Here is a 25077-nt window from a genome sequence, read left to right on the forward strand (position 1 = left end):
CTACCATCCATCCATCAAAATTTTCGCATCTATGATAAACTAGCTTTCGCCCGCGACTCCGTCCGCGTGGAATTGAAAAAAAAGAACAAAAGTGAGTAGCATATCTGTTCTTACAGACTCTTCTCTACATCTGTATCAAATTTCATCGAAATCCGTTCAGCCGTTTAGACTACGAACCCTTACAAACATCCATCCATCTAAACTTTCACATTTATAACATTAGCACGATCTGTGCTAATATTAAAAAGAAGAAAGATTTGTATTTTTGTATGTGTTGAAGTAATTCAAAAACTACTGGGCCCATTTTAAAAATCCTTTCACCATTAAAAAAGCTAGCATATAAATTTTAATATTTTTAAAATTCATACAAACGAAGTCGGGAGCATCATCTAGTGAGATAAACTATACAATTAGCCAGATTTACAACTACCTGATTGCTGGTTATTCAATAAAATATGAACACGCGTTGTTTTATATTCATGTTTTCAAATTGTTTAATATTTTTATTGTCTGTTAAAATAGTGTTAAGATATGATGTCAATGAGAGATGAAATCTGTACAAACTATAAAACTGTACATAATGTTATCTACTGAATAATTATGCGGTATCGCGTAACGTTAACTGGTTGCTAGCTTTTTATACAGGAATTAAAAAATCATTGCAATAAAATTTCATTAAATCAAATAAAAAGGTGCATTTTTTCAATAAAGGTGTTATGAATTATAATAAATTTTTAAGTTTACATAAAACTTCGAGTGTTAATAACATTTTTATTATTGTTGACTATAGAAAAGTGATTAGTTTAATTCAATTTGTCTAAAATAATTGTAAAAATTGTAACCAATAGCAATTACGATCAAAATGCTATCGAATGACGGTGAACGCAATGAGAAGGAGGTGGAGATAATAGAGACGATGGAGAAGTTCGGCAGATATCAGATGCTGCAGTACTTCTTGATATGTCTGCCAGCGGTCATCGTCACCATGCTCAATGTCAACTACGTCTTCGTCGCTGGGGAGATCAACTACAGGTACTGTGGACAATATTTATCCATCCGACGAAATATACCTCATCATCCTCATTATCATACTTCCGTAGAATCGACGCAACATTTTTGTTACGTCATACGTCATCTCAGTCATCAGTCCGTTTTGATCATGTCACCTTTCACGCAATCCATCCATCTCTTTCTACCTCTACCGGTGTACCCTTCCACACTAAAAACTAACGTTGCCCTTGTAACATACGATTCATGCCTACGTCCACATGGAATATAAAAGTAACAAGCCTATGTGTTCTTCTAGTCTATCCTCTACATCTACGTCAAATTTCGTCGAAATCCAGACTTATTTGTAATATTAGTAAAAATGAGATTCGCTGAATTGTTTTAGAGCAGCAACAAAAACAACTCACAGGTGAATTCCTCGGGGATGGGCAGTTTTTACGGATTACTATTTGCCGCAGTCCTTGTATAAACTTATAGATATAAAATGCACTTCTTTTTTTAATACAAAATAATTTAGAAGTACCATTTCTATCCAATAGTCCATTGTAACATTTCGTTCCGTTAGCTCTTAGTTTTTGTTAAATTTTCCAGATGTCGTATACCAGAATGTGATGGTCAGTATCCGGTGTACAACACGACGTGGTGGCCCAACACGCACACTGACAGGTGCACGAGGCCGCTGCTCAAGCAGCCGCCAGCCGGAGTGTGCACCAATAACAGTTTCTCTGACGAAGTCGCGGTCTGCACAGAATGGGTCTACGAAAGTAATGACACAGTTATTGCTGGGGTATGTTTACTTGTAGGAAACTGAAGTGGTCTTTGCCTATAGATTGAGATCCCAGACCAGGATGACGACACCTAAATTCTAAAACTTTACTGTTATATGATTAGATTGTACTCGTTTGTGATGTAACTGAATGGCCATTAGTTATCCTGTCAAATCTTAAGAGAAAATCTTACTAATATTATAAATGCGAATGTTGAGATGGATGGATGGATATTTGCTAAAGTTTGTAGTCTAAACTGCTGAACGGATCTCGATGAAATTTGGCATGAATGTAGAGGATAGTCTGGAAGAACACATAGGCTACTAGTTTTTATTTTTTTTAATTCCACGCGGACGGAGTCGCGGGCGAAAGCTAGTATCTTTATAAATAACTGGCACAGTATACGACAATGTTGTTTGTTCTTTGTTTACAGACATTTACTACATTAAAATAAGCATTATTAAATCCCACTGTGTTATAAAATGTTCATGCAAACATAGTTAAGATAACTGTAGAATTGTTTAAAGGCATGTGCTATTGAGAATTACTTTGTTTATTAAACGACGAGAATCGAGTATTACTCGTGCGAAGGTTTGCCGATGCCCTCCCCCCACTAGCACTGACAGCGTCATGCGCTCGTCTTCTTTTTAGCGTTAAACTTTCATTACCATTTCCTCAGAGGCCAGGAACTATACAGAACGTCTATAGATCGTCTGATGTTGCTGTGTTCCCGTCGATCGTTTGCCCCCTTTTTTATAAAAAGAAAAATTAACTCGTGACGGCAAGACACGAGTGAATTATTTAAAATCAATTTAAATCATTATGACAATTTTGAACTTTTGACTACAAGACAAGCGTGGTTGACTGTATCTTAGTCCCCTCCAACTCACAGTAGCACTACCACACATGGGTTGATAATGAACCAAATTTAAAGTCATTACCATAGAGTCTAAAGATTGATCTTAAAGTGGTAATTATGAGAGGTTGTAATAAACCTTGGATAGCTGCCTTTAGTGTTAGTTTCTCATGACCCTTATTGTCTAATAAGTCACTAATATCTACCTTAAGATAAGATGTAATCGCATTATACTGTTAGTTATATGACTAATGAATTTCTTCTATTTCCTAACACTGTGGACTCTAAATTATTTTCTGTTCTATTTCCAGCTCGATCTCGGTTGCCAGCCATGGAAGTCGAATCTAATCGGCACAATTCATAACATCGGCATGTCGCTCGCTATGTTGGCATCTGGATGGATGGCTGATAGGTAACGTACTATTTATCAAAGAGAAGAAGTATTGCAATTGAATTTATTTCTTAAAGTTTATTCGAATCCCGTCAATCAACTATAAGCCAGAACAACAAAATTTAAGATTTGTGGCTGCTAGATATGTTAATAAATTTCCATAATCCTGGCCTGCATAATTTGGCTCCTCCTATTTATTTTTTAATAACTATAAGATGTTTTTTTTCAGATTCGGTCGTTTACCGACGTTAGTAGTGTGCTCATTGGGTAGCTGTATTGGATTGTTAAAAGTCTTCGCTACAACGTACTACGTCTATGTGATAATAGAATTGTTAGAAGCGACTATTTCTGGCGGGGGGTACACAGCTGCTATGGTATTAAGTAAGTTATATAATTCTATTCGCGATAATAAAACAAATGAACACTTTAATATTATGATAACCTTTATCAAAATCCTGTTGAGGAATCTATAAATTACCGAATAATTTGATGCAATTTACACGCACGTCCGCCCGGTACCACTGCTATTGCTGTAATGATTAGTGGCGCCACTGTTGCGCGTTAACAAGCATTTAACTACCTTACATTTTTTGATTTCAGTGATAGAAATAGGCGGTAAAAAGAACAGAGTTTTAGCTGGCGTGATATTCGCTTACGCTATATATGTTGGCGAAACACTTTTCGCTCTTATTGCAATGTACGTGCCTTATTGGAAGAACTTGGTCTTGATCATTTATAGTCCTGCAATATTATCCATATTTCTATTTTTGGTAATCAAAGAAAGTCCTAGATGGCAATTGATTAACAACAAAACGGAAAATGCCAAAAATACACTACTGCTTGTGGCTAAAGTGAACAAAGTTAATATTGACAATGAAAAATTACTTAATATGACTGAAGAGAATCTTAAGAAAGAATTTAATATCGATAGTTATGAAGAAAAAGAAGGTTTTACAGCTATATTTAAATCCAGAGAGATGGTAAAACGAGCATTGGTGGCGGCGTTTTGTAAATTCACATCTGGCTTTGTGTATTACGGATTGATGGTGAATTCTGTCTTCTTACCTGGCAATAAATACACTAACTTTATGCTCGCGTCAGTGATGTCATATCCGGGGGAGTTGATGTCGTTATATTTGATGAATAAGATAGGTAGAAAATTTCCTTTGATTTATGGTTATTTATTATGTGGACTGCTCTGCGCTGCAACTGGATGGATACCTGAAGGTACTTATTACATATTATTATATATTTGGTTTCTCAATTATTGGCTTGGTGGACCGACGATTTAGTGCGCACGGCGGGTAGTCGTTGGATGCGGAAGGCGGAGGACCGCAATCTGTGGAAGGTATTGGGGAAGGCCTATGCCCAACAGTGGGCAGATAAAGAATTATTGGATTTGTTTAGTGATTATTATTTCAATTGGAATAAATATAACATCAGTTGGAAGTATCGCAAGTGAAAAGTAAAACTTTAAGTATAAATGTGGACGTGTACACTAGTGTAGGTGCAGAAGGATCGATTGCTTGTAATTAAGGGAGTGACGACTAAAAGCGCGAGCACACCTTTGACTAAAGTATCCCACAACTGTTTAGTCGTGCTTTGATTCCTATGAGCTTGGAGGTGCGCACACTACTCGATTTTTAGTTGTGCAACTAAACAGTTGAATTGGCTGCGAAACAATCGACAATCGCACGTCAGTTGTGCGATGGTTTAGTCAAAGGTGTGCGCCCGCTCCAAGCCAATTGATGAAAACTTGAGCCAAGAGGCTGATAATCTATCAGAAAAAATTTTTTCTCTTCCAGATTATACTTGGCTGAAAATAACAGTGTTTTTGTTGGGTAAGCTGTTAGTGTCGGTGTGTTTCACCGGAGTGATCACGTACACAATGGAGCTGTTCCCCACCAGCGTGAGAGGCACCTTGCTTGGAGTGTGCTCCGTCAGTGCTGCCGTGGGCAGTATGTTGGCACCACTGACTCCTATACTAGTAAGTATATCCTTTTCCTCAAAATGCAGGATATAATTCAATATCTCTACGTTAGACCAAGTCTAAGCTAGAACTTAAACAGTCAATATATTATATGTTATAGTATAAATCTATACAAGTATAATAAAGCGTAAATATACACTACTTCGTGGCGTAAGAGGTCAGGAATCACAGTATATTTTTAAATAATTCTTTTTTTAATAAAATTCCCTACACTTACGTCACGATTTATGCTATATATTTTCACGCTATTAAACTTAGAGGATAAATAATTTGGATAAAAACCAAGAAAAGGGATCATACGTTACATGTCAATGTCATTTATGCTTTTGAATTTTGACATTTCAGAAATGTAAACAATAAAATAAAGTGTTTTTAATTTCATGCGGATGGAGCCGCACGGGAACAGCTAGATGCTTAATAAGTCTGTGGCCGACATTGATTTATTGTAGTAAACATAATACATAAACATAATGTTCCATTTCATAAGAAATAGTGTGTACTTTTAGAGGCAAAGAGTATGTTGTGGGGCGAGACAGAGAATTCCACCAGATGCTCTTGGTTCAACCGATAACAGTAATGTTAAAATTTCAGAATTCGGTGTCCGTGGTTCTTCCACCTATGATCTTTGGGATAACCGCTGTTGTCTCTGGTATCCTTTTAACCAGGACGCCTGAGACTAAAGACGCTCCTCTAATGGACACTATTGATCAAGTGGAACAGGCTCGTTTTAAAGCTACACAAGAAGCAAGCGTACAAGGAGAAGATAATCTTGGATTTAATAAAAACATTAATAATTAAAATGCGATAGTTTTAATTTAGCCATTTAGCCATAAACAAGAGTTAATCGAATGTAGATGGCTACAAAGGTAAAGGATGACCGAATGGATGGTTTTTTTTTATTATATAAGGTGGCAAACGAGCAAGCGATCACCTGAATCCACCGATATGGAAAGCGACCGCTGCCCATAAACATCTACAATTGCAGATGCGTTGCCTACCGTTAATTGACGGAGGAGGAGACACACAGAAAGAGGATATTTCTCCTTCCTATGCGTCTCCTCCACCGTTAAATCAATTTTTCCTTTCCATCCTTTCCACTTAGGAAAAGGGTGGAAAGGGAAAGGACTCATCAGACGAAACGCGAAATTGCTTCCACTTCACGCCTGTTCTGTGTGGTCGTGGTATTACACCGGGCGAGCCGGCACATTCGTGCGAAGATGTATGGAAGAGGACATACTGTGCCGACCCTCCTTAGCAAGTCGATGAGTTTTAATTGGTACTTGGAAAAATCTAGAAAACTATGGAGTTTTGTTCTTACAATACCATACTAATAATACTTATTATTAAACTATGTGCATGATTAGCCGTTGTTATATTAGATTGTGATTTTTTAAACGCCTTATCATCCTTTTATTTATTGAAAACATTTTTTTATCATGATGTCCTTCAATTTTGTGATTTGTCATAAAGTGCATGATTCGACTTGATTGTTACAATGACTGTGGTTTCTATTGAAATGCTTGTGTAATAAACGCAGATCTTTAAGAATTAGATATTCTGGCATTCACAAAATGGCGGTAATCAAATAGGCACAAATCATACTAATAATATCAATGCGAAAGTTTAAATGGATGGATGGGTGGATGTTTGTTAGAGTTTGTAGCCTAAACGGCTGAACGGATTTCGATGAAATTTGGTATAGACGTAGAGGACAGTCTGTAAGAACACATAGGCTATCCACTTTTGTTTTTTGAATTCCACGTGGACGGAATCGCGGGCAACAGCTAGTACGTTATAAAGGTCGTTGGCAATATAGTTGTCCTTGTCGTTTGCACCATATATTCACTTCGAACATGATTTTTCATTGACATTAACTTATGAAACAGATTCACGCTAACAAATCAATCTTACTAATATTATAAACTAGTTTTCGCCCGCGACTCCGTCCGCGTGGAATTAAAAAAAAACAAAAAATGAGTAGCCTATGTGTTCTTCCAGACTATCCTGTACATCTATACCAAATTTTATCAAAATCCGTTCAGCCGTTTAGGCTACAAACTCTAACAAACATCCATCCATCCATTAATCCATCTAAACTTTCGCATTTATAATATTAGTAACATAAGATGTGAAAGTTTAGATGGATGGATGTTTGTTTAAAGTTTGTAGCCTAAAAGGCTGAACGGATCTGGATGAAATTTGGCACAGATGTAGAGGATAGTCTGGAAGAACACATAGGCTACTTTCTTTTGTTTTTAATTATACCACGCAGACGGAGTCGCGGGCAGAAGCTAGTGTATATATAAAAAGAATATCAATATTCAATTGTTATTTTTTTAAAGTCGATATTGGATGACAATGTTTTTGTATATTTTTTAACAGTACAAACAGAGATTACATTCAATATGACTTGGTAAAAAACATGGCATACATTTTATTTATCTCTTCACTAATAATGATTGTGTAATAAAATATTAATGTTCATGTTACTTGCAAAAAATTGCTAATTTTAAAGACGGCGACAGACTTCTGTTTTAGTTGCATTTTAATTGAACAATTATACCTTCGAGAAAACGTAAGTGACTGGAGAAGTACAGTTAAGACTATGTACAAGTTTATCTATACTATTATAATAAAGCGTAAACACACACTTATTTGTTGCCTAAGATGTCAGCAATTATAGCATATTTTTAAATAATTATTTTTTAATAAAAAACCCTACACTTACGTCACGCTTTAGGCTATATATTTTCACGCCATTGAACTTAGGGGGTAAATATTTTCATGTAAACCCTAATGTGGGAAAGAGACCATAAGTTGCTACCAACATCAAGGAAGCAAGATTGCCAATTGTCATGTCATTTTACATTTGGTATTAATAATTTGACACAAGAAAACAAAAAAAAAATTTCACATATTCATGCGGATGAAGCCGCACGGGAATAGCTAGTTTAGTATAATTTAAACTTGTTTATTGGTCTTAAGGAAGCGTTGTAATTGTCAGATAAACTGTACACTTATCAGTTTTGCTGACATTACGTAAGTTTTCTTACTGAACTAGTTTTACGTAGTTAAAACGGAACAGTGAAGGTGTGAAGAGTATTTTAAGATAACCAAAATATTAAGTACAATTATGAGGAAGATATAAACTAAATCAAGTTTTAATTAGTTATGTATATAAATAATTTCCAATGCTTAAAAATAAAGCATTATTTTTAAGCATTATCGAACGGTAGTTTTTAAATCATAAAAATTATGATAATCATTCTGATACGTAAAAAACATGATAATTGTTTCATTCAGTACATATTGTGTAATCTTGTGCAATCATAGTAAACTTGTTGTTATGTGATGAATTCTAAGCATTTCTGTTTGAAACTAGTCAATTCATCATCTCACCTGCCTTATCCTACTCCTGTAGTATCGGCGCACCGGATTTTTGTCCTCTAAATGACTATCATCCGTCATCTCAGTCATCACTCCCATCTTGATCATGTCACCTTTCACGCAATCCATTCATCTCTTTCTAGATCTACCTTTACCGGTGTATCTCCACATTCATAACTAACGTCCTTCTTGTAACATGCGATTCATCCCTTCTCATAACATGCCCATACCATTCTAACCTTTTACTCCTTATATTCTCAACCACAGGGGCTACTCAAACTAGTTTGAAACTAATAAACTTAAAGTGAAGAAAACAGTTGAATCTTGATTACTGTTTAAAGTTCAGCGAAAATATCCTAAACTACAAGGAGCTGTTACAGGTTTCAGCATTACTGGCGCCCAGGGCAAGGTTTACCACGCCTTATGATTAAACAACAATAAGAAAACAAGCACTACCTTTCGGATAAAGGAATTATCAAAATCGGTCCACTAGCGGCGGAGTTATGCTGTAACAAACATAAAAAAAACTAAACGAATTGAGTACCTCCTTATTTTGGGAAGTCGGTCAAAAAGCTATCCGTTACCTCCGACATACAGGACGTCCTGTAGTTAAGTTTTGAATTCAAGTTCCCTAGTACAGTTTTAAAATAATGATGTCATACCAAATTGGTATTTAATAGTACTATTAAATATTTTTCGACGGTATCGTATCGATAAAAAAATGCAAGTCACAAACGTGTAGGAAATATCAACCGATGATGATATAAATGTTCCTGTGAGCAGAATTACAATACAGTCTGCAGTAAACGTTGTAACGTTGCTTGTGAAACTAAAACAATTTATTGTAAGTATATTTTTATTTAATTACTAGCTGTTCCGTGCGATTTTATCCGCATAATATTAAGAAATTTCATTTTATTGTTTGCTTGTGTCAAATTATCAATAGCAAATGTCAAAAAGAAATGACATGATGACAAACCATGGCAACTTTGCTTCGTTGAGGTTGGCAACAACTTATGGTGTGTTTCCCACATAAGGGTTTTTTATCCAAAATATTTACCCCTTAAGTTTAATGGCGTGAAATATGTAGCCTAAATCGTGACGGAAGTGTAGGGCTTTTTATTAAAAATGAATTATTCAAAAATATGCTGTAATTGCCGACATCTTAGGCAACAAAGAAGTGTGTGTTTACGCTTTATTATAATAGTATAGATATACGAGTAGATAACAATAAATATGTTAATCTGTACTTCTATATACTAATATAATAAAGCGTAAACACACACTACTTTGTGGTGTAGGATGTCAGCGATTACAGAATATTTTTGAATAATTCTTTCATTGAAAAAATGCCCTACACTTACGACACGCTACATTTTCACGCTATTAAACTTAGGGGCAAATATTTTGGATAAAGACCCTAATGTAGGAAAGGGACCATAAACTACAAGCTGCCAACATTAAGGAAGCAAGGTTGTCATTTATGCATTTGTATTTTGACATTTGAAAAATATAAACAATAAAGTAAAGTAATTATAATTCGATTCGGATGAAGCTGCACGGTGATACTTTAATAAAAATCTAGTTTTTTAACGATAAAAACAAATGTTATGTTACGAGTTTAAAGTTCTCTTATGTGTTTACTGTTGTCACTTATGTTTAGGGCAGATATGAAGCAAAGTCTGGAATATCGCCTATACTTAAAAAATATCAGATTCCCGAGAGATAAACAGATTTTTTTTCGTATGATTTTTTAATACTATGCTCACGAAATCGTGGGCAACAGTTACTAAATAAATTACTCATACTGTAAACATGAAACACGTGTTTTACTAAACACTATTAATGTTTTTAGGTTAACACAATTTTTAATCTTTTGCAGTACCATGAAGGATGTTAAAGTAACATATTTCGACGGCGCTGGCACCGGTGAGGCGATCCGATGGCTCTTAACTTACGGAGGTCAGGAATTCGAAGACATCCGCGTTGGCTTCGCGGACTGGCCTGCTCTCAAGCCAAGTATGTCATAATATTGTTTACAAGCTTTCACCCGCGACTCTGTCCTCGTAGAATTAAAAAAGTATCCTATGTGTTCTTCCAGACTATACTCTACATTCATGACAAATTTCATCGAGATCCAGAAGTTTAGGCTACAAACTCTAACAAACATTAATCCATCCTGAACTTTCGCATTTACACCAGTAAGATACATACACCGGGTTACTCCAATCCAGTGATTTGTTCCATCGGGTGTGCAACTAGTAACATGTATATATAACTGCAATGTATTGCAAACTAGTGTGGGTTTATTTTCCGGCCATAAAAGCGTACTTGACAACTGGATTGGAATAAACTGTGCATAGTATAGTATTTACCTATTCTTAATACAAAAATAGATTATCAATTTAATGCTTAATTCTTATGTCTTTATATCGGACGATATTTTTAGCATTCCTATGTTTATTTACAAAATAACATTTTTTGCGTGTGTTATACGCAAAAAAATATTTTTTTACTGAATTAAACTATAATTTACGTGAAAATTCTTTGAAGATCCCACTTAAAAAAAGAAACCATTGGTTTGCTTTCTAGCTTAAGAAATTTATACATTGATGTTTGATATAATTTCAGAAACCCCACATGGTGTAGTGCCCCTGCTGGAATTCGACGGCAAAGTGTACGGTCAGAGTTTTTCCATTTGCCGTTACCTTGGTAAGAAATACGGCCTCGGCGGGAAGACTTTAGAGGAAGATTTAGTTATCGATCAAAATGCTGACTTCTACGCTGATATTCGTAACAGTAAGTTTTACAATGAGTTTAATTTTATAATTAGACGAGCTGTTGCCCGCGACTTCGTCCGCGTGGTAATAGAAAACATACAAACTATAGAAACTACAAAAAGCTACGTATCCCTCGGGAACCGGACATTTCTCTGAGATGAAGCTTATCCCATGTGTACTCCAGACTTTGTTTTATATCTGTGCTAAATTTCAATAAGATATGTTGAACCGTTGCAGAATGATCGAGTGAGCATTAAAAAACTAAATTAATGAATCCCACGGGAACCGTAACTATTCCCGGGATAAAAGTAGCCTATGTGTTCTTCCAGACTATGCTCTAAACCTGTACCAAATTTCATGGAGATCCGTTCAGCCGTTTAGACTACAAACGCTAACAAACATCCATCCATACATCCATCTAAACTTTCGCATTTATAATATTAGTAAGATTAGTAAGATTTAATAATCGATCGAGATAATCGAATCGCTGTTGCTCGCGACTTCGTCCGTGTGAAATTAAAAATAATAGAAAACATCTTTGTTACTCAGTGATAACGTAGCTTTTTAATGGTAAAAGAATTTTTGAAATTGGCCCTGTAATTTTTTAGGTAATTTAATACATACGAAAATAGGAATCTTTCTTCTTTTTAATTTTAGTAAGGATTTTGACGAGTGAAGTTAACACGATTAGTTTACTTTCTCTCAGAACTATTGTGTATATTACATCATCATCCACTTGCCCTTATCCCTTAAGGAGGGTCGGCACAGTATGTGCTGCTCTTCCATACATCTCTGTCAGCCGTCATATCTGAATCCACTCCTTTCTTAAGCATATCCTCTTTCAAACAATCCATTCACATTTTTTTCGTTCTTCCTCTACCTTTGTAGCCATCCACATTCAATCTTAACACTTTCTGGTTTACGTCCCCATCGTCTCGTCGCATGACATGTCCATACCACATTAACCTTTTGCTTCTAAATTTCTCCACCACTGGCGCTACTATACACGTAAAATACACACGTGGGCAGAAACACATTTAGTGTAGGTTGTTTCGTTTTTAAAATTAAGTTTATAGGTTATCTTTTATCTAAAACCTGAAGACAAGTTTGTTTCTAAATGTATTTTATTTCTTTGTAATTTTAGAGGGAATTCAATCATTCTGGGAGCCTGATGCGAGTATAAAGGCAGTAAAACAAGAAGCCCTCGTTAAGTCGGTGTACCCAGATTTACTGCCAAAGCTGGACAAAATTCTCCGTGAAAACAACGGTCATATGGCTCTAGGAAGGGTAAGTTAAAGAATTTAATGGTATTCGAAAGTTTAATACTATCTTACTAATCCTAATCTACTACTAAACCGCAATTTAAAAAAAAAAAACAAAAGTAAGTAGCCTATGTTTTCTCCCAGACTATTCTCTACATCTATGCTAAAGTTCGTCGAGCTCAGATCAACAGTTTAGGCTACAAACTATAATAAATATCCATATAAACTTTCACATGTTTACTCCAATACAATTATGTGTTTTTTAATCCAAACGAACGAGGTTTTATAACGTTGCGACGCGACGATAGGGACACCAATCAGAAAGTGTTAAGAATGAATGTGGATGACTACAAAGGAAGAGGAAGACGGAAGAAAGTATGGATAGATTGTGTGAAAGAGGATATGCTTAAGAAAGGAGTGGATTCAGATATGACGGCTGATAGAGATGTATGAAAGCGCAGCACATACTGTGCCAACCCTCCATACGGGATAAGGGCAAGTTGATGATGATGATGAACGAGTTTTTTTAATTGTATTTTTGTTTAATTTAAAAAAGTCACAATTTCCTATCACTAAAATAGAAAACAATTTAAAACATGTTTAGAAATCAATGTTGTAATTTAAAAAAGATATTTTTCCCAAAAAAAAACTTGATTACATAATGTTTTTGCAGATTTTTCTATAGTGAAAATTCAAGACATATGCTTATATTATGATTTGTTTCAGTTGACATGGGCTGATTTTGCTTTCGCCGGTTTCTATGAGTCTTTCAAGCTACAATCTCTGTATCCAGACTTTGATGAGAAGTACCCCAGTTTCAAACAGTTGAGGGACACCGTGGCTAACCTGCCAGCTATTAAAAAATATTTGCAATCCAAATCAGAATAATTATAAATAACTCTACTGTTACTTTGTTACTCTATTGTTAATTAATTTATAATGTGATAAATTAAAAACTTTCTTTAAATAGTTTTGTATTTTTATTGTACTAACGAAGGAGCAACCGTCTACCGGAATTCGAATCAGCGAAGCGACCGCTGCTTATAGATGCAATTGCAGATGCGTTGCCTATCTTTTTAACAGAGAGGGGGACGTACAGAAAAATAAAATTTCCTCCATATTATCTTCACATTGCCTGCAAAATCTAATCCTCCTTCCGATCCTATGCTTACGAGGGTGGAAATAGACACAAGAATGAAATTTTAGTTTTCGAAACGCACACTTACCAGATAATATGTGGAATTGCTTCCACTTCACACCTGTCTTCTCTGTGGTCGTGGTATTGCAGGCTTATGCTGCATATGCTGCAGATTATGATGGTTCTAAATTATTAAACAAAAGCCAACTAGTTATGGAGGGATAAAGTAAAACTGTATGACTGACAGTTATTGGATTATCCATGTATATTTTTATGTCTTCATTTGTAAAACGGGGACTAGGCGCGTAGGGCGTCATCCATCCAGGTGGAGCAGCATTGGTGCGCAGTGATACTGGCCAAGGTCTATTTCCAACAGTGGACAGATAAAGGTTGATAATGATTTGAAAGACCATAGAGCATGTTTAAGTAGAGCATCGTATTCCTGATGAAGATCTTCTATGACATCTGAAGGAACTCTTCAATAAATAACAGCATATCGGCAACGATTACAGTGGTAGAGCTCGCTTTGACATCTTCGCAAGAATGGTTCGGCTCGCCCGGTGTAATACCATAACAACACAGAAGCCAGACGTGAAGTGGAAGCGATTCCGCGTTTCGTCTGATGGGTCTGGTGCCGGAAGCCTAATTTTAGTCCTTTTCCTGTCCACCCTTTTCTTATAAGGAAGGGATTGGGTGGGAAAGTAGTTTTGATGTTGGAGATGCATAAGAGGGGATACGTCCCCTTTATGTGCATCTCCTCATCCGTCGATTTAGGTAGGCAACGCATCTGCAATTGCGGATGTATATGGGCAGCGGTCGCTTCGCCATTTTGGTAGATTCAGGTGTCCGCTTGCTCGTTTGCCACCTTATTGTATAAAAAATAAAACAGATGTGTAATACAATAGAGAAATACTGATAATTTAAGGGTTATCTAATGTGACGAAAAGAAAGGGACTAAAATTAGGCCTCCGGCACCACACTCATCAGACGAAACGCGGAATTGCGATCACTTCACGTCTGTTTTCTGTGTGGTTGTGGTATTTCACCGGGCTAGCCGGCCTATTCGTGCGAAGATGTTAAAGCGGGCTCTACCACTGTTAAATACGAGTACATACATTCTATCAAATGTTCAATCATTCATTCAGTCAAATACATTTATTTCATACAGAATGAATCTTCCTCTATGTCCATACAATACATATAATAAATTTGAAGTGTCTGTTTGTAACATCAAAGAAAAATTCTAGATTCTAGATGTTTTATGCGTTTGTGATAACGGAAATCACATTTAAAAAACTTTTGTCTGTCTGTCTGTCCGCAAGCCGCGTTTGTTCCGGTTCATCTCCGAAACAGCTTGGCCGACTTCGACTGCGAAACAATTGACAATCGCACAACAGTTGTGCGATAGTTTGGTCAAAGGTGAACGCATGCTCTTAAAGACAGTTAACACATATCGTAGTGTAGTGCTGATCAGCATTTTTATCGCAAATAGAACTTTGCATGATTTGCCTTTTTTCTTATCAGCAGCAAGTATTGAAAAGACGTGCTACGTGAAATTATACCTTGCTCTAATTGCATAAAGCTCAATTTTATTTGCGATAAAAATCTGCTCTGCTCTACACCCTTTTTTTTCTGCACAGACTATCAATCGACTTGCTTTCGCCTGCGACTCCGCGTGGAAAAAAAAACAAAAGTAAATAACGTCATGTGTTCTTTCAGATTATTCTCTACATCTATGCCGAGTTTTATCGAGATCCCTTCAGCTGTTTAGGCTATAAAGTAACAAAAACCAATCTAAACTTTCGCATTTATTATATTGTTAAAATGAACGCAGCTATACCAGTGCCGAATTAGCCATATAGCAAGAGTAGCAAATGTTACAGGTCCCGCGCTGGCTTAATCCGGCACTGAGCTTACAGAAAAATCATTGTCACCGCTTGAGTGAGACGGCTAATATACGAAAGAGAGGAACGACCCTATTACCGTACGGCTTGTGTCGTTATCTTATGTCGTTCATAAACCGACTTCACAGAGAAGCATTTTTTAATTCGCCGAATCACGATGAGTCGGCAAATTTTCTTGTTACTAAAAATAAGTAATTCATCGTTTCTGTTGTTATGCTGAGAGTTGCATAATCATCGTTATTGTACATTTTGGAATTATCATGTAATGCGACGGATACATGATTATGTACGAAAATATTGTGCAAGACATAATTACACAACGATAAAAAATAATATTAATAAAATGAAAAAAATCATTAAACGATAAAAAAAGGATCAATTGATTATTGGATTCAGCATTAAAAATAGCATACGTAAAACAAAAAAAAAAATATTTCACTCAACGTCCAAAATAAGTAGTACAATTTATTTTTTAAATTCAATTTCTTACTATTGTAGTTAAAGTTCTATTATAAATATTTTTTTAGGGTTTTACATAATATTTTTTTAAAAATAAACTTACAACCTACTCAAATAGATTTTTGTAATACAAACTTTATTTTTTTTTTTATAATTAAGGTGGCAAACGAGTAAGCGATTACCTGAAGCCACCGAAATAGAAAGCCACAGCTGCCCATAAACATCCGCAATTATCTGCGTTGCCTATCCTTCATTGACAGAGGAGGAGACGCTGATAAAGAGTACATTTCCTTTTACTATGCGTCTCCTTCACCGTCAAATCCACTTTTCCTTCCCATCCTTACCTCTTAAGAAAAGGAAAGGGACTAAAATTAGGCCTCCGGCACCACACTCATCAAACGAAACGCGGAATTGCTTCCACTTTACGCCTGTTTTCTGTGTGGTCGTGGTATTACACCGGGCGAGCCGGCCCGTGTGTGCGAAGATGTTAAAGCGGGCTCTACCACTGTTAAAAGAGTAGAGTGTTAAAAGTTAGGGTTAAATCACATTTAAGTACAAATTTACTATTTACTATTCTTATTAACTCCGCAGACCCTATGTAAGCTCTTTGCTTACATTCTAAGTACCTAAGTATTGTATTAAAATCAAGACTACTAGTTCTAGGCATATAAGACAGCAAATCAAGGATGTCAAAGCTTATATAAATCCAAGGAGGCATGTTAGGTAAAAGTCTTACTTCGTACTATCTTAAATGCGAAAGTTAGATGTTTATTAGAGTTTTCTGCCTATACGGCTGACTAGATCGCGATGAAATTTGGCACAGATGTAGAGCATAGTCTGGAAGAACACATAGGCTTCTTACTTTTGTTTCGTTATTCAACGCGGACGGAGTCGATGTCGAAAGAAAGGTTAATAAAGCGAAAATGACGATGTTAAAATTGTTGGCATTTGGTTAAATTTGTAGGTCTTTCGGTTTTAACTTCTTTTAGAGAAAGTTTGAAATATGTGAAGATTATAAACACGTTTCTTAACTAAAGCTTTAATAGTTTAGAAGAAATTTTAATTTTAAAAGTGCTCTATTTATTTTTGACGTCAAGTATACATTCCCTACGTACAAATGAAAATGAAATGTCTGTATGTAATAATAATATTTTATGTATTGTACTTAATTTGCGTTACTTTTAAAGAAAAGCTATTTTTTTCGTCTGTCTGTAAAGTCAACATTTGCGCCGGATAATCTTCGAAACCAACCAATTATCAAAGAACTTTTAATGGCAGGTATATGCAGGAAAAGGCCTAGATAATTTTATGATTTAATTCCTTTTTACGAAGTTTCATCAAATCCTTAGAATCAAGATTACATCGTAACATTAACCTAATATTCTTATGTCCTAGGTAATAAGGGTCACTATCAAGGCCGTGTGCGATAAAAAAAGCTAAGTGGTTCAAATAAATACCGCTGCCGGTGTAGTCTGCGCATCATTACAATCGTGTGTCTGCTGGTTGGATTGTGAATTTTATTTTTATCCTATGTAAGTAATAAATTTTGTTATAGTTTTTTTTTTAATAAATCATTAATGGATATTTAAAATTATTTGTATGGTTAACACCAAAATAACTTTTAATGATTTTTATTTATTTTTTACATAAGATAAAAAAGTATATATTGGCTTATGAAATAGTAAATTAAAAGCGGAATAAAAAATAATATTGAACTGCTTGTTTTTTTTTTAACTTTATCAATCATACTTATATTATAAATGCGAAAGTTTAGATGGATGGGTGGATGTAGACGACAGTCTGAAAGAACACATAGGCTACTCACTTTTATTTTTTAAATTCCACGCAGACGGAGAGGACGAAAGCTTGTATAAGATTATGTTACTAAGGGAAAATGTTACTAATGTTGTAATGGTTTAATTTATAAGTCCATTAGTTTTTTTTGGTACAGTAGAACCTCGATAACTCAAACCTCGGTAATTTAAAAACCTTTCTAACTTCAAAAAATAATGTGTTCCCTTCCCATCAGAGCCCAAAACTACAATATATCCCTTGATAACTTAAAACCTCTGTAAATTAAAATATTTTGTGTTTCCCTTGGACTTTAACTTATCGAGGTTCCACTGTATTTACTTTATTTTGTGTACGTTGTAGGTTTTTACTTTTGTTTTGATTCTCAGAAAATAGTATCATGGACAACGTGAAGCTTACATACTTCGCCATGAAGGGAACGGGTGAGGGTATCCGACTTCTACTGGCTTACGGGGGACAGGAATTCGAAGACATCCAGATAAAATTAGAAGAATGGATGGATTTTAAGCCAAGTATGTATAAAATCCTCTTCCCAGTTAGGCTGCAGTTTCATTAATTCATGCCTGCCATAGCGCGAAGTGACAACCGTTTTCATTTGTTGTTAGGGTTCGCATGCGTTTGGTGATAATTCTTAATTGACCGACTTCCCAAAAGAAGGAGTTACTAATCTGTTTTTTTATGTGTATTATGGCAAACCTCCCCTCCTGGTAGACCGATTTTGATTTTTTTTTTAATCTGACGGCGATGTAACGTGTAGTCGTTGATAATAATCTCTTTATGGAATTGACTCTCGTAGAATTGACGGCCAACGACTAGTGGTTAAGTGAAAAATTGATGCTAGTCCCCAACACGTAGTTCCGTGTTCCAAAATCATTGATGACTAGCTGTTTACTCTCGCTTTGATTCCTACGCGACTTTTCGTTGAAACAGTTGAATTAGCTGCGAAACAATCGAAAATCGCATAACAGTTGGGCGATAGTTTAGTCAAAGGTGTTGCCTTATTAACTATGTCCTTTGTAATTATTTCTGTATCATGTAAATATTTTGTTTTCAGAAACACCTCACGGTACACTACCATTATTCGAGTTCAATGGCAAATTGCACACTCAGAGCACCGCTATAGCTCGTTTCCTTGGTCATCGGTACGGACTTGCTGGAGACAACCTCGAAGAAGATCTCCTCATCGATCAGAACTTTGACTTCTTCCTTGATGTTCGCATGAGTAAGTCAAGTTTAAATTTAAATTGAATACCAACATTTCAAGGAAAATGATGCAACCTCCACATATTGGCGAAGAAATTCATAGATATATGTAAAGTCAACCAACCCGCAGTTGGTCAGTGTGGTTGACTATAACCTATTCAACCTTAGTTAGGGTAGGCTTCGAGCCCTTCAGTGAGGACGTATAGAAAGCTGGTAATGATGATTTCAAAAAAGCAATCAAAAGCCGACAACGCTGTTAACAGTGGTAGTGCCCGTTTTAACATCTTAGCACGAATGGGCCGGCGGCCCTGTGTAATACCACGACCACACCGAAGACAGGCGTGAAATGGAAGCAATTCCGTCTTTCGTCTAATGAGTGTGGTGCCGGAGGCCTAATTTAAGTCCCTTCCGCTTTACCATCCTTTTCTTATGAGAAGAGGTTGGGAAGGGGAAGTGGATTTGACGGTACTAGATGCATAGGAAGGGGAATTATCCTCTTTATGTGCGTCTCCTCCTCCGTCGTATAAGGGTAGGCAACGCATCTGCAATTGCGGATGTCTATGGGCAGAGGTCGCTTCACCATTTTAGCGGATTCTAGTGTCCGCTTGCTCGTTTGTCCATTCAAAGTCCATTTTAAGTTATCAAGGGTCGTTGTTGTAGAGGTTTTGGGCTCTGATGGGAAGGGAACATATTATTTTTTGAAGTTATCAGTTAGTCAGATGTAGATAAAATAATTCTTTAGATACAATAATTTCTTTATTAGTACATATCATTTATACAATAATTATTTAGTGAAAAAAAAAAATATTTTAAACATTTTAATGTGAACACTCTTTTGGATACAAAGATGTGAAATGTCAACATTCTCCTTCTTTGGCGACAGTTAGTTTAGGGTTGGCACAATACATGCACGCCCTGTTAGAGTAAGTTTTGCCATCGGAACCGCACACCGGCATATAAATAGGAAGACAGAGGCAGCCCTGAGAAGCCACCATCTGCGACACGCACAGCAAAGTTAACACGAAAACTGAAAAAAAAAAATTGTTAAATATTAAGTCAAAAATTCCGACTGTATTGTCTAGTTCTGACAATAAGCTTGAAATTAAACGAGTAACGATTAATATGGTTATATCTGAATGCACTCCATTCCTAAGCATATCCACTTTCACACACAGAAAATAGGCGGGAAGTTAAAGCAATTCCGCGTTTCGTCTGATGAGGCGGAGGCCTAATTTTTAGTCCGTTTCCATTTCCGCCCTTTTCTTAAGAGGAAAGGATGGGGAGGAAAAGTGGATTTGACAGTGGAGGAGACGCATAGGAAGGGGAAATGTCCCCTTAATATGCGCCTCCTCTTCAGTCAATTAAGGGTAGGCAACGCATCTGCATTTGCGTATGTTTATGGGCAGCGGTCGCTTTTCATTTTGGTGGATTCAGGTGGCCGCTTGCTCGTTGGCCACCTTATATTATAAAATAAACATAATTCATCTATACTTTCTTCGATCTCCCTCTACCTTTGTAGCTATCCACGTTCAATCTTAGCACTTTGAGATTTCAGATTTTATGGGATTGCAACACATCGCATTCCCATAACCCTGTGTTTCCCCAAGACAAGCTGTCTTGGGAATGTTCTTTTCCGAAACAATTTTTTTAGTAAATTCCAGTTTCTAGCTCTAGCCCACAAGGACAGGCTGAAAATCAGTTCCGCGTGGCATTGGCCATGTGGTATACGCTGAGCCTGCAGCCCATTGTTATCATATTTTTTTTTGTTAAATATATTCACTGTATGTAAATGTATATGATGACAATAAAGAGGTTTTTATTATTTTATTTTATTTATTTCTTTAAGTTATTACATATATGAACTTACCGAATACGAAACTCAAAGAATAACAGTTGTTTAAGTTGAAACAAGATATTGCATTTTTTGTTATAACTATTACTAATGCATTAAAATTATCAATTTGACATACAAGTTATGCTAATATAAAATGGAAAAACTCATTAAGCAAGTAATTTTTTAAAATTTCGAAACTGTATCCAAATATTTTTTTTTTAACAGGACAAAACTGAATCAACCTCAAATCATGTATCAGTTTTTAAAAATTCTATTTGAAGCAGTTCAAATAACAAAAAATCTCCTGAGAGAAAAAATACTTGAAAAAAAAAACAAAAAAAAAGCTTAATAACTTACCGAATGTACGAATCATTTTAAATGCAACGAAGTAACTGGTTTGAAAAACAAGAAGTCGCTTTAATTTATACTCCCAATTACAATGCATAGATATTTTCTACATAATTTAAAAAAAAATGTTTTTTTGGCGGGACAAATATTTATTCAGGTATTGCAGTAATTCGCTTTGGGTTAAATAGTGATGTACTTTATATTGAAAATATCGATTTAAATTGATACAAAGATAGCTGATTTTTTTCTAGAAATTAAGAGTAACTCGTTCAAACGTTATTTAAATTCTTAGCTTGCATAATTTTTCCTCTACTATTACAAATATGACAATACTAGCTGTTTCCGTGAGAATTCGACCGCATAAAATTATAAAAAAATTATTTTATTGTTTACATTTGTCAAATTATCAATTGAAAATGTCACATGATTACAGACCATGGCAACCCTGCTTTCTTAATGTTGGCAGCTTGTAGTTTATCGTCCCTTTCCCACGTGGATTTTTTCCAATTTATTTATCCCCCAAGTTTAACAGCGTAAAAATATATAGGCTAAAGCGTGTCGTAAGTGTAGGGCCTTTTATTAAAGAAATAATTATTTAAAAATACGCTGTGATTGCTAACATTCTACGCCACAAAGTAGTGTGTGTTTATTCTTTATTATATTAGTAAAGATTATATTTATGTGTCAATGAATTTTATATATCAGATTTTGAAAACAAGCATTTATTAATTTTTTATCACAAATTATTAAAACAATTTCAAAGACATAAAATAAATAAAACAAAAACACTGAGAAAGGTTGGTAACATTCCCTCTTAGCTGCAGCCATATTGACAAGTAACTGTGAAGGGGATCAACATGGCCCTTCGTAAAGGACAGTCAGACAAGGGTTCGCACAGTACATGCAGGCTCGGCTGCTGTAAGTAACGCCATCGGAGCCGCAGACAGGATCCCATATCGCAGGGCAGGCGCAGCTCCCGGCATATGCATATTGCACCATGCATAACAGCAAGCAGACGAACACTGAAACGAGAAATATATCTCTTATTACCATGGGTTTGTAGTTGAAAATGAAAAAAAAAATAAAAAATTATAAAAAAAGAGTGTTTGTAACTTCAAAAAAAAAAATTTAACACAGAGTTATGCTCGTAGACTATGCTGTTTTTTCGAGTGCGTGAAACGCGTCGACTTTAATATTCTGTTGTTGTCTACAACTTATAATTTAACTGTGTGGTTTTTTTTATTTTTTTTTAAAAAAAATTACAGATACAAATTAAATTACTTACCAAATGTACGAAGCATCTTAAATGCAAGTTTCTTTTAATTATTCGATGTCTTTTGTAAGAGCAGTTGCATTTTATACCAACAACAACAATGCAATAAAATAAACATTCGATAATTATTAAGACTATTGTTATATATTGTGAATTAAAATAATTTAAAAACAAAAGTTTGTTTTTTCAATGCATAATTTGTTTCAAAAATTAATAAAATTTTTAGAGCGGACGTACACTTTTGACTAAATTATCGCACAACTGACTGTCGATAGTTTTACAGCTTCAATTGTTTAGTTGCACAACTGAAAATCGAGTAGAGTGCGCCTCCATAAAAGCTCATATGAATTAAATCGAGATTAATTGTGCGATAGTTTAGTTTCAGGTGTCCGCACGCTCTTATATAATTACTAGCTTTCGCCCACGACTCCGTCCGCGTGGAATTACAAGAAAAGCAAGTAGCCTATGTGTTCTTCTAGACTATGTGCTACATCTATGCCAAATTTCATCGAGATCCGTTCAGCCGTTTAGGCTACAAACTCTACCATCCATCCAAACTTCCGCATTTATAATATTAGTAAGATTATCTCTCTCTCTCTTCTCTCTTCTATTCCTATGTCCGCAAAGTGGGGCAGAGGGCGTCCACAGTACGTCGCCAGCTCGCTCTGCATTGTATCTCGGACCATGACAGCCCGATTACCTTCAAGTCGGCCGCCACTGAACGCCGCCAGGTTTGTTTAGGGCGGCCACGCTTTCTTGTTCCTTGTGGGATCCACTCCAGGGCCTCCCTGGGAATGTGGCTGGGTTCCCGGCGAAGCGTATGGGGCCAATCCAGTAAGGTTATAATGATGATTTTTTTGTTATTTGTCATATTTTTGGTATTTATATGACTTAAAAGCATTAAAATTTGGTAATACGACCTGAGGTTCTTTTTAACTAATTTTAATTATAACATAACCTACATGATCTCGTATATTTCTTCTGTCTAAAAAAATTATTCAATCATGTGTTTTGCTTTTCATTATCTTGTGTCTAATAACAAGGATTTAGATATCTTATTGTTTAAATTAAAACCTGCGCCCTGTTGCATAAAATAAAATGTAGATCAGTCGATATAAAAAAAAACTATACTATAAGTGCATTAAGTAAACAATTACGAAACCTTGTGTACTCTTGTCTGGGTAATGTTTAAAGAGCTGGAAGAATGCAAGCAAATTACAACCTGTTTGTTATTGAGAGTCGTTTTTATATTCAATTTTTAAACAATACCTACTTCAAGTTTTATTTTTTATCTATTTTTATTTATTTATTTAAATCCTTTAAGATTAATTACACATAATTGAAATATATACAACTAACACTAGTATTCTAAACACTACTTCTAATTAAAACATGACCTAACGAAGGGTACGTTAGGTCATGTCATGGTACGTGTGCGGGCAGTCAATGTCTCGTGATCGGGCAGTCGGGCGAGATATAAACAATCATGGTCAACTTACTATACCCAGGGCAAGAAGTCTACAGAAGTGACTAGGCCAGGGGTAACGAATCGGTCGCAGACGGATACCGTGCTCGTGGTCCCGGCCTAATGCGTTGGAGGAACAGAGGGTCTCAGTGGAAATGCCGCATTATGAGGAGAATTTCGCATAACTACCTTCTCCCCCTGGCCGCGGCAGTATGCATAATGCATTTACCTCTGGAAATAAGGGGTAAGGAACCTTTATGCATCAATGCCTTTTTTAAATGTTTATTGCAGTCTTAGACATCAAATAATTTTGACTGATTACGTCCATTCCATGGTGCATGGTAATGACATTGCGTTCACTTATGCAGTAGAACCTCGATAACTTAAACCTCGGTAACTTAAAAAGCCCTACAACTTTGAAAAATAATCCTCCACCCTTGATAACTTAAAATATTTCATGTTTCCCTTGGACTTTCACTTATGTATAAAACTACTGTATAAAACCTTCTTAATAGTTTTTTGTAGCGTTTTTATGACCATCGATATGGCCAAAACAATGTGTCGTGTGGCACCCGTACCAGTGGTTCGCCATCCCTGGACTGCATAGTCAACCATGCTGACTGATTTACACATCTTTGAATTTTTCGTATGTGCTAATTACATACAAATCTTACTCTTAATGTTTGTTATAAAATGAAATAAAACAATTACTAAAATGTATTTATTTTAATAATTAAATACATCAGTCTTAAATTACTAGTACACTAATTTATAAATTCCCGGTTCATACATCCTAGGTTCGCGTTTAACCCCGCATGGTCCTTGCCCGATGACCCTCAGCCTGGGTTTCTGACACCTCATGCACTGCACATTGGAATATGTGTGCCCATCAGAACCACACACTGGCCAATACACGCGGGGGCAAGGACATGATAATCCAGCAGCTATCGTAGCTACCATAAATAATAAAAGAACTGAAAAAGAAATTACGCATTACAAACAAAAGTGAATCGAAGTTTCTAGAGCTGTTGGAGTGAGAAAGAGACAGAAGATAGAAAGTGTGAGACAAATACAAACTAGTTTACACAAATACAAACAAACAAATACAAACTCCAGGACGATATAAATTCTATTCAGAAATGGTGTGACAAGAATAAAATGGTTTTAAATGCCCAAAAATGTATACATATAAAATTTACA

At 35.7% G+C, this 25077-nt stretch overlaps 3 protein-coding genes and 1 long non-coding RNA gene across 5 annotated transcripts in view; 3 read left to right on the forward strand and 1 right to left on the reverse strand.

The window, feature by feature from the left end:
• Nucleotides 1–602: 602 nt before the first annotated feature.
• Nucleotides 603–5792, forward strand: LOC106110702 (solute carrier family 22 member 3-like; the record flags this gene model as incomplete). The annotated part of the gene is made up of 8 exons (XM_013292601.1): nucleotides 603–692; nucleotides 849–1032; nucleotides 1600–1795; nucleotides 2943–3043; nucleotides 3252–3403; nucleotides 3623–4249; nucleotides 4828–5009; nucleotides 5604–5792. Coding segments are annotated over exons 2-8 (1617 nt in total), but the record flags the coding sequence as incomplete, so codon positions are not given.
• Nucleotides 5793–9154: 3362 nt separating this feature from the next.
• LOC106110783 (glutathione S-transferase 2-like) lies at nucleotides 9155–13410 on the forward strand. Of its 2 annotated transcripts, none has more exons than XM_013292686.1 (5): nucleotides 9155–9243; nucleotides 10282–10418; nucleotides 11031–11198; nucleotides 12324–12466; nucleotides 13168–13410. In XM_013292686.1, exons 2-5 carry the CDS (start codon nucleotides 10286–10288, stop codon nucleotides 13327–13329), a joined length of 606 nt encoding a protein of 201 aa, XP_013148140.1. In that variant the 5' UTR covers nucleotides 9155–9243; nucleotides 10282–10285; the 3' UTR covers nucleotides 13330–13410. The 2 variants fall into 2 exon arrangements, with proteins under 2 accessions (XP_013148140.1, XP_013148141.1); XM_013292687.1 differs by lacking the exon at nucleotides 9155–9243 and adding an exon at nucleotides 9945–9961.
• Nucleotides 13411–17417: 4007 nt separating this feature from the next.
• LOC106110703 (glutathione S-transferase 2-like) overlaps nucleotides 17418–25077 on the forward strand; it is an 11642-nt gene continuing 3982 nt past the window's right edge. The window contains exons 1-3 of the mRNA XM_013292602.1: nucleotides 17418–17474; nucleotides 18123–18266; nucleotides 18809–18976. Coding sequence (XP_013148056.1) covers nucleotides 18134–18266; nucleotides 18809–18976 — 301 coding nt within the window. The 5' untranslated portion in view covers nucleotides 17418–17474; nucleotides 18123–18133. The remainder of the gene's footprint in view (nucleotides 17475–18122; nucleotides 18267–18808; nucleotides 18977–25077) is intronic.
• Nucleotides 19761–21531, reverse strand: LOC106110951. The gene is made up of 2 exons (XR_001226132.1): nucleotides 21149–21531; nucleotides 19761–19984 (listed from the first exon to the last, which is right to left on the reverse strand). It is a non-coding gene; the product is annotated as an uncharacterized LOC106110951 (long non-coding RNA).

The sequence above is a fragment of the Papilio polytes genome, unplaced genomic scaffold, assembly GCF_000836215.1.
Source record: "Papilio polytes unplaced genomic scaffold, Ppol_1.0 DF824191.1, whole genome shotgun sequence".
Taxonomy (NCBI): Eukaryota; Metazoa; Arthropoda; class Insecta; order Lepidoptera; family Papilionidae; genus Papilio; species Papilio polytes.